The 11,250-nt window shown below is 33.2% G+C and overlaps 1 protein-coding gene across 1 annotated transcript; it reads left to right on the top strand.

The window, feature by feature from the left end:
* Positions 1–3,781: 3,781 nt before the first annotated feature.
* LOC149794157 (uncharacterized) lies at positions 3,782–10,384 on the top strand. Its single transcript, XM_089968250.1, has 3 exons — positions 3,782–4,158; positions 7,813–8,191; positions 8,897–10,384. Exons 1-3 carry the CDS (start codon positions 3,988–3,990, stop codon positions 9,841–9,843), a joined length of 1,497 nt encoding a protein of 498 aa, XP_089824376.1. The 5' UTR covers positions 3,782–3,987; the 3' UTR covers positions 9,844–10,384.
* Positions 10,385–11,250: the final 866 nt, after the last annotated feature.

Genomic DNA, 11,250 nt, shown 5'->3' with positions numbered 1-11,250 from the left:
TTGTTGGTCCATAATATAATTGCGATATACCGTGGTACGTATCGGTTTTTCAGAAATACTTTGTACAAAATTGTTCGCGGTACCCATCTTAATATAAATGACACATTAACTGGAGTCATTCAGAAGTATGTTAAATTGTGTTGGTTTGAGGAAATGGTAATACTGATGTCTTAAACATTACTGCAGATTATCAAGGAAACTTAGAAACATAGTCTTTTATTACAGAAAATATCAAATATCCATCATTGCTTCACTTAATAAATACGTACTTTTGGGAATGTGAACACAACACAAATTCTATTGGATAAGCAGCGTTCGTTGTGCCAGATCGAGGAAGGGGCGAAGCTTTATAAACGAAAACTTATGTAAATGAAACAGGTGCTTGTATTGTTGTAAAGAACAAGATAGATGTCGCATTACATAAGTCTAAACCAGCCCTTGTCAGTACACAAAAAGGCATAGAGCCGAATTTTGATGTTGTTCCAAACGGTAATTCATTTATCAACATACTTTCAGGGATGCATTAATTTTTCGTCCTTTCCCCTTAGCAAAACAGCTTAAACATCATGTGTTAGTATCACTGCCAAATGTATTGTATCCATATATATATATATATATATATATATATATATATATATATATATATATATATATATATATATATATATATATATATATATATATATATATATATATATATATATATATATATATATATATATATATATATATATATATATAAAGTTATTTAGAAATCATCTGCACATCAGCAATTATGTTTAAATTAGATACCAGCTGTCTTTAAGATAGGAAAAGGCTGATACAATATCAAGCCTATTATTACGTCAGATAAGAGAATGAGAACGGACCGTGAAGCGTTATCGTGTGTACCCAGCAGCGTACTAGCCGGTGAGGGTGGTGTATACGGGGCTGTTGCCCCGGGCCCCAGAGGTCTTGGAATGCCAAAACTCCTTTGGGATATCATCGTCGCTCCGGACGCTATTTACACTTTGTACGTCAATATGTACCCATAAACAAGGGAGACTACTTTGTAACGTAAAACGATGAAAGGGTCTAGATTTATGTTCCACTCAGTGTAGTCGCTGATTAAGCATGAACACGTAACATTTCTTTGATAACTGTTATTTTGCATGTTGATCACAAGATAAAAGATACCTATCATCTAGGGAAATATGCTGAGCATAATGTGGTCGTTTGCGATCTCATCGCATGCTTGAAAGTGTGTTGTTATATCTTGAGTATCAGATACCTGATGTGAATTTTCTATTGATGAATAACTATACTTATTCATCCATAGATGTATGGAAATCAATTGAAATTAGATTTCTTATAATAGATATTATAAAGTATCGAGTTTACAATGATAACATTATCTTAAGAGTTTGTTTTATTAAAAAAATCAGAAATCATTTTGTTTAAAGCCAAAGAAGAAATAAAAGTCCCAAACTGATAATAACCAGAAATTATCTTCAAAAGAAAGTATAGGCTTATTTAATATAGATTCCAGAATCGATTTTTAAAAATAAAAACTTCACAGAAAAATGAAAGGAGTGCTTTAAATGGAGGATAACCAAAAGGAACATCAGATTAAATGCAATAAACAAAATCGTTCAAGAAAAATAAATAAATGGAAGTGATTCAAACGGTGATTCTAAAAAGAATTTGCAGGCATTTGACTCAAGTGGAGAATGCGGGTGACTCTAATAAGAACGTGAAAAAAGGAGACATAGCAATCCAAATGGATCATATCAGTGATTTTAACATGCACATTAAAGAAAATGAAGAAGTAGAACAGTTTTAAATGCTGACTTTTAAAAGAACCTCAAACGACAAAAGTGGAAAGAGTATTTCAAATTGAGGATGCAAGCAGTTCTCAAAAAGTACTTCCTGGAGAAAATAAAAGCAGCAATGATTCAAAGGCCGCGTGGCAGAATATCTAAACATCAGCATCAAAGCAAAATAAAAGAAGAGGGGTGAACGATCTCCAAAATACAGGATAGGAAATGATTCAAAATGACGACGACAGAGTCTCTAACATGATAATTAAGAGAAAATGAACGAGAATGGAGTAGCGGCAATATGAAGAATGTATGCCTAAAGTAAATCTCGACAGACACTGAATTCGGTAACAACGGTAACAACGGTGGTGTTGGAATTTATTTTGAGGGATCATGGGTAGGGTACACACAGCTGTAGCAATATATAAAACAACCATAAAAAAAGAAACATTCAATCAAATTGCGATGCAATTCTATTTTTCGTAGTAAATTGTTACTACAGATATATAATCCTCATGATAAAATACGTTTTTTTTCAATAAAAAAACATACAACTTCAGTATAAACTTAATATTATCCTTTACTTTTCACGTCAAGTAAGTAAAATAAATTCAATAAGTAAGCAATTCACAAAAAGTCAATTTAAATTTGACTGTTTGCTTGATGTTAGACTTCGCTAATAAAAAGTCAATTTAAATTTAAATATTTACTTGGTGTTAGGCTTCACTGTTAATCGACGATAATCTTTATCCAGTTTAATTTTCTATCATGACGTAGTGGCGATGGCCTATGGAAGACGTAGCTTTAAAAGTGCCATTTATTGTGAACTGGAAACATGATACTGAAACTTGTAATCTTTTCACTCTACAACTAGTGAGTCATATTTAGATAAGTCTATTAACTTAATATTAATTGAACACAACAACACATATATACAACGTAAGACATAATTTAGCTAACCTTAACAAACATATAAATTGCAAAACAAACAACAACAACAAAACAACAGCAACAAAAATGTCGATGGTGGAGATAATCACAGATAACCTGGGGTTATATAAACAAGATCATGATCCGGGGTAAACACCTAGTACTCACTGACATTTCGTCAAGGTAAAATATGTTATAAATAGTCCGTGCAATCAACATACTTGTAACTCAAAGACATTACAAATCGAATAAAAACTAAAACATAAGACACTAACAAACAAGACAATCTAAACAAGTAGAAAATAACCGTTGAAATTCGTAAACAAGTTTTATCAATGTAATGCTTCCATGATGAGAAGGGGTCATGGTTAAAAATAAAAAAATCTTACGTCTCATTTTTGCCTCCGCACATTGCGATCGATTGAAACACGTGTAATGGTAAAGGAGATGTGTGTGTGTGTGTGTGTGTGTGTGTTAGAATGTTAACATAGCCTTAAAAAAATTGAGTCATATCGCTACGATGTCTGCATTGTGGCAGTTTAAAGTGATGTCTATCACCGGACATCATGTCGCAGATATATAGCATCATGTCCCACCCAGTCACATTATCCTGTATGTATATTCATGAGCGCATGCTATCTACAAGAGAAGCAATGTTAATTATATTGAAGGAAGTATTGGTGTAAACCGTTTGATGACACATCTTCCTTATACGCATCGATAATTTTGACGTATAACAATGTATTTTTCTTCAGTTGGCTCTTAATGTGTGCTGTTGCTTTGTTGCTTCTGGGCACCTAGTAGTTCAGGTTTTTGACAGGGTTGAGATGTTTCTTGCATGAGTCTTGTCTTGATGTGACATCTAACGGAGATACCGATTCATCATGGGTTTTTTTGTTATGAATTTACTAGATTGAAGACGAACAAATAAGCGTTTTTAGGTGTATAGATGGCCTATATTGAAGAAGAAAAACACAACATCTATCAAAATAAAGTATTTGCAAAAAGCCAGTCATCAAGATAGTATATTTAGTAGACTAAATGAACTGCTTGCTAATGCTTTGTGTATGACTGAATAGATGACAACTGCAGTTCCAAGATTTTTTTAAAATTCAAACTGACATTTCAGTATCTACCTTTGGATTGATTTCATGGACAAGGTGATTGGTATCACTAGATTTTGGAATATACATTTTACAAATTTGGACAAGGTGATTGGTATCACTGGATCTTGAAATCGTTACAGATTTTGTCTACCATGGTGTCTTCAACATTGGTACCACTGGCGATCTTACATCTGATTATTATACAGGAGACATCTGGACACGGGGCGTTAATAGAACCTCCAATGCGGTCAGTCTTATGGAAATATGGTTTTGATTCACCGATTAATTATAATTACAAGGAACTATATTGTGGAGGATTCCAGGTAATTCATTGTCTTTTACAAAAATGTCAATTCACACTACTACTATTGCTCTTTGTTTACTACTACTCATGACAGGACTAACAGGGGAGTTAGGTAAAGTGAACACGTGACCCGGGCCCTCCGATGAAATTACATGTGTTTAAAAAAACATATATAGGTCTAGGCCTTCGAATGCTTCGCCTAATATATATATATATATATATATATATATATATATATATATATATATATATATATATATATATATATATATATATATATATATATATATATATATATATATATATATATATATATATATATATATATATATATATATATATCTATATATGTATATATGTATATATATATATGTATATATATATGTATATATGTATATATATATATATATATATATATATATATATATATATGTATATATATATATATATATATATATATATATATATATATATATACTAATGATACACATATTAAGGATAATTTAAAAAATACCTTTATGGTTTATTTGTACATCAATAAGCTCCCCGTCCCCATCTTAAGTGATCCGGGCTTTTAAAGCCTTTATCCGGTCATACTACTATCATCGCCAATACCACAGGCGCTCCTACTACTACAAGTGCTGATACTGATATTTTGTTACTGCTACTACTTCTGCAGTCACTGCTGATACTGTTGCCACTACAAACACCACGACTACATATCAATAAATACACGCTTGCAGTACGTAAGAAAACCGGACTTTGGTTAAACTGTATAAGTGTTAAAATTTACAACGGCAATGAATATTTAATTTAGTTCGAGTAAGTGTGCTAACATGACCACGTTGACATACACTTTAAACGAATATTGCACGTCGAATGTACCAACTGATTTTTGTTTGCCTATTTAGCTGTGTCCCATCACTGACGGTGCTTGGAATTAAAAAGTATGCGATTATAAACTGCAATGTTAAGCATTGCACTAGCTGATGTGTCGTTGACTACTTTTTTTCCAGATTAAAAGAACGGAACAAGGTTTGTTTGAAATTTGTAAGGTATGAAATGATTATATAATTCTCAGCTAGATTGTAATTTTGCAAGATGGGAGGTGTTGTGTGATTTATAATGGATTGGAGGCAGCCTATAGTATGCTTACCGCATATAGGAATTATAATTGATCTTAGGAAGACTATAGTAGGTTTACAGCTGCTGAACTGGGACATTGGTCACCTGATCATATTAGTATCACCTTCTACTTAGACAACTCTGATTCGAAAGTTCGAACACTTCACCCCTGGTATTGGGTATCCTTTAATTATTATGTGCTCATTGTTTTCTCCGTTAACTTGACAGTGCCAGAATAGTACAGTATTTTACGATAATGATTCTAAATTTCAATTTTAAGTAGACCTAAAAGCCATTTTCTTTAAAAAGTGATGTCTATCAGGCAACTAAGTTCAAATTTATCTGGGCGGATTTATATGCGCAGTTCATTCAGTTACTTTCTTTATTTTAGAGTATATTGGTTTAGATAATTAAATCTTAGGTAAAATAAGAAAATGAGCATATAATAAAAAGGTAACTGCATTCGTATGGGACTATACGAACTCGTTTTTTCGGATGTGTATACTGCACACCCAAGGTCGTGCAGTATATCCATTCGAGAAAACGGTTCATATTTTCCGATAGAAATGCAGTAACAGATAAATCCACGGAAGTCAGCATTGTATCATCACTTCAGAATAACGAATCTTCTGGTGCCGACACTATCAGTAGAAAATGTCCGACTTTTCAATAGCAAACGGACGTTACATTTTTAGCGTCTAATTATACTCGATTCAATTTCCGGAATATCCGCTATGCTGGAAATTGAATAGAGTGTAATTCGACACTAAATAAAAGTAGTAGATGCAAACGTGTTACTATTTTCTGGAGAGGGTGAAAATAGACTCCTTAAAATTACAGACCTATATCACTGCTCAGTAACGTTATTAAAGTATTTGAATGACTAATATAGTGCATCTATAACTTCTCTCAGCATATTAAACTGGTGGTATTCATGGAAATCTCATTGATATTTACCACTCGCATCATACACAATAAAATAAGCACAATCTGCTGTGATATGTGATGGAGTATGGCACATGAGCTTGTTCCAGAAATGAAGAAATTAAGCAATTCAGTGAAACTTATTGACTTGGTTTAAATATGGCAAAAAATATTGGAGGTGAATCTGTCACAGGTCTATGTTCTTAAAATAAGTAATAGAAGAGAGTGAAGACAACAAGCTTTGTAAAGTTTTACAAATATTTTTTTTTCTTCATAGAATACAAAGAGAAAAATAAGATAAAAAGAACTTATGGTATTGAGAATTAAATCCAAAAATAATCCAAGAATTAAAAACACAAGTCCTAGTAATAAAAAGTCCTGAATAAAAGTCATTTCAAATTTTGAAGAGATCCAGAATTCAGGGCGATGCCATGTCTGTTATAGCATACAAAGTAATGATGTGTCAACAGCCTCTTGTTGAATCACAGAAATATTTTTTCCAGATTTGAATTCAGTGCAAATTCCAATGAATGTCTCTATCCAAACATTTTATCAGAGCACATTTGTATTTCCAGAGAAAATAATCACTTGAATTCAATAATTTGAAGAAAATAAAATTCAGCCCAAACTGGTTACAACATAATACAACTGAAAGTGATAAATGTTAAAGCAGGACTGGTAAAATCCTCAGTCGAAGGTCATAATTAAAATTTTCTAAAACTAATTGCAGAATGAAAAATAACCTTCTAGAATGATCTAATGAGCCTTGAATATTTACAACACAATAGTTTACAAATTTCACTTAGGAATCTCCAAAACCCTGACCATGATCAACACATTTGCGCCTTCTTGTTTACCTGAATAATAATCCTGCTAATAAGCTCATACGCATAGAGAATAATGAAGCTATTTTTAGTTGCTTACATAAATGAAATTTTAAAAAATTAAAGTCAAACAGGTCAAGCAGAAACGATATCAATTTCGAACACGGTCAAATTCAGCAAACAATATTAAATTACACTAACAGGTAATGAAATAAAATATTTAAAACTAATAGACAAATAATTATATTAAATATACATAACAAGTGAATTATAGATGACAACATACTTTAAATGTAGGGCAATCAAATCCTGTTTCTATTCTTTGTCTACATTAATGATATAGATATTAGTCTGAATCTCCGACATGCTTATATGTAGATAATTGTTCTGAACTATTTATTTATCCAATGAGTTTAAAATGAAGACCTTCACAAATTCTCAGAGTACCGGTGACTAATAAATGTGTGTCCATCTAAAGCAAAACTTAATTCGTTTCCAAATCGGGAAATTCATTGTTTCCCTGAACTTGACCACAGTTGATGAAAGTTTTGCTTCACTAAAACTTCATTTTGCTTTCAGGTGAACAGACTTTGTACACGAGTTTGACAAGCTATATGCTTTTAGTTACTATGAGCTTATATTTTCTGAAAAATAGGATTATTAATTTGTGAGCATTTAGCGTCTAGATCAATGTTTCTCACCAAGTCAAACTCAAGAATAGCAAGTACTAGTTGTTTGTACATAAACGTGCAGTCAAAAATAACAATAAATAGTAATGAATATATACTGTCATTTTACAGAAATTTGTAAATAATAATGGACGCTGTGGAGTTTGTGGTGATCCTCTCCAGGGTCCACACGAAAATGAACGCGGTGGAAAATATGACCTCGGAATCATAGCAAGGTCATACCCAGAAGGCACTACTAGCATAGACGTCAAGGTCGAGATCACTGCGCATCATCGTGGGTATTTTGAGTTCAAATTGTGTCCAAATGATGAAGCTGAGGTAACTCAAGAATGTCTCGACAGATATCCATTGGTAATAGAGGAAGGGATACAACAAGGGGATCCCATGAAGTTCTATCCACCTGGTGAAGAAGTCGTCCATCCTTTAAAGGTGTCCATTCCTCCTGACGTACGCTGTGAAAGATGTGTACTGCAATGGACTTACAAAACCGGTAGGTGAAGTAATATTCCGGTAGAAATTAAAATTTTATTTTATCATTGTGATCTTGACCCGAAGGTCAATTTTTCAGTAACTATGATCTTTACTTTATGGCTATAGGGAAAAGTGAGCGTTCTGCAACTTCATAATTATTCAGGCCAAGTTTGATGAGGATTTGTAAAAGACTTTTGAAAATACAAGAAAAAGCTAACAAATCCTTAAAGTTTATATGAATCTGTCCTTGACTCACACTTAAGTAGGACAAATGAGAATGTCACAGAAAAATATTATCCCTTTTTTCTAATGGTTGGACCCAAGAATGAAGATCACATATTAGTGAGTTTAGGAAATTTAAGCAAACAACTCTAGTCGCCACAAAAAAAAAACAAAAAAAAAAAAAACAAAAAAAAAAAACTGACATCTTTATGTTTCTTCCCACTCCTCCATTTCTGTTTCTTTTTATGTTATGGTCTGGAGGTGCACTATGCATATGTATGTGACGAGACTTGCCGCTGTTCATTGCTTCCTTATACTTATGAAGGAATTATCAAAACAAATGCATAGGAAAGATATACTAAAGATGGATTAAGTAGTAATCTAGTCAATCGAACTTTTCTGAAACAAGTGGTCATTTTTAATGCAGGCATGTTTCCTTAAAAAACGGGGGGGGGGGGGCAATTTTGTTGTGTCAATAATAACGAAAAGTCTATTATTTCAGGTAACAGATGGGGAAACAATCCAGATGGAAAGAGCTGTCTAGGCTGCGGCATGCAAGAGACATTCATAAACTGTGCTGATATTAGCATTAGCAGTCATGGTACTATTGTTAATACCCACTTTAAAAGCATCGGTAGTTTACCAATCTCTAATCAGACTCCTAGCATTGCTGATCAGAAACAGGATGTAGAGAATATTCAAATCATGAACCAAGAATTTAATGGTATTGCACCTAATAATACAGCACCAGACATGATAGGGGGTGGAGCTCTAGAACAACTTAGCAACAACATTGTGCTGCATCATAAAGCCACCATTGATTCGCGACAGACTGATTCTCGTCTAATCATACCACAAAATGATATAACTATAAATAAAAGTGAAGACTTCACCAAGGCGCATGTAACTTTACTTCCGGAGCAAAGAATATCAACTACTACTAGACCAGACAGCAAGGCCAATCACTCACATATGCAAACATCAATTCTAAACAAGACTCAGTCAACCAACACAATGCCAAATTCTGGCCGGCAAGGACAGCCCATGGGTAGAAATCAACTGCTACCAGGGATTTCGAACAATAACGCACACGTATCTCCATTAAATCAAATTCATATGGCGAATTCAGTTAAAGGAGAGGCGCTGGGCAGGCACCAACCCCATGGCATCAGAATGGAGGTGCAGTCAATGATGGCACTCGCTTCACCTCAAGTACAAGAATTCTATCAAAGGCTTTCCCTTCTGAAAAGATTAAGCGATTCCCACCAACTAAATAAGAATCTTCAAAATGCCTGGAAAACACCCGTTGAGAGGGACAGAGCTACGCTTGCAGCAATACAGAGTTTACACAGTGCTATTTCTAATACGATTCATCGCGAAGCGCTAATTAGGAACGTCATGCTAACTCAGAGACAATTGAGAATGGATAGAAGAGGCAATAATGTATAACGGAACTGTGATAGTATGCGTTACTAAAGATTTTGAAAGGATTCGTCATCTTTATGTTGTAGATTTTTGTTTTCATTTCCAGTGCACATATGACTTTTTTTGCTTTATGTACTTTATCATAACCAAGAATATGGGATTTATTCGCAACAAATAATTAGCGTACATTGGAGTTTTAATTTCTCAAGAGTGCATTGCATTTTCAATCGCATCGTGTTTGTTTACCTAGGTCATCGCACGTGTTCTTCACATTCTGTTTTTTAGTCTTCTGTAGAAGAAAACGCTAATAGGTTCATCAATTACAGTAAATGTAAAATTGTATTTGTCATATTATAACAATTCGTTCAAATGTCTGATTTATTGTTTAATACGCTTTATTGGTCGTCATTCAACAGAATATCATGGTTAACGGGATGAAAAGTACCTTCTATATATTTCAAATCATCATTTGCTTTCAAAATATTTAAGTCATTTTTTTGTTATTGTAAGACAGTTTTGTATAGCTTGTCTTCTGTAACTACAACTGCATCAACCACTGATTTTCTTTCGTTGTTTTGTTTTCCTTTTGCCTTGTTTACGGTAGACTCTAGTGTAGGTCAAGGTTCATATATATATATATATATATATATATATATATATATATATATATATATATATATATATATATATATATATATATATATATATATATATATATATATATATATTTATATTTATATATATATCACATACAAATACAGGCAACTACATTTTGTAGCGGACACACTCGGCAGGGATGTGATGAGTTCATTCACTCTAGTAGTTAATTCAATTGGTCGATATACAGTTGCCTGTAGACAATGTCAACTCCGTTCAAACGGCAAATATGTGTATTTGCGTGTGATATAACTAAAATATATGTATAGTATGTACGCTGTATCAATAATATACAAAGAGATATATAAATGTTTCAACAAAAGGAAAAATGTATACATTTCGTGGTGTATCATTGATACAGCGTACATATATATATATATAATTTCCCAGGAAGAAGTATACTGATATATTACCATGGGTTGTTGCTCAGATAACACAGTGTGAATGTGTGTGTGTGTGTGTGTGTGTGTGTGTGTGTGTGTGTGTGTGTTTATGTGTGTGTGTGTGTGTCAGTGTGTGTGTGTGTGTGATTTTTATTTTGATTAGCTTTAAAACAAAATTAGTTATATTGCTGTTATGTCTAAGGTGTAGCTGTTAGTGATCTATAACACTATGGCTTCATGCCACAGACATATAGCATCATGTCCCACCCAGTCACTTTATCCTGACACCAGACCGTCCAATCATAACACTAAGTAACACATTTATATGTCTTTGGTATGACTCGGCCGGTGTTCGATCCCGCGTACGCTCTAACCACTCAGGCCACCGGAG

Source organism: Sinohyriopsis cumingii, chromosome 8 (genome assembly GCF_028554795.1).
Source record: "Sinohyriopsis cumingii isolate HCF-2022 chromosome 8, ASM2855479v2, whole genome shotgun sequence".
NCBI classification, from domain to species: Eukaryota; Metazoa; Mollusca; class Bivalvia; order Unionida; family Unionidae; genus Sinohyriopsis; species Sinohyriopsis cumingii.
The sequence above is the reverse complement of the archived record's forward strand: the minus strand, read 5'-3'. Positions and strand labels throughout refer to the sequence as shown.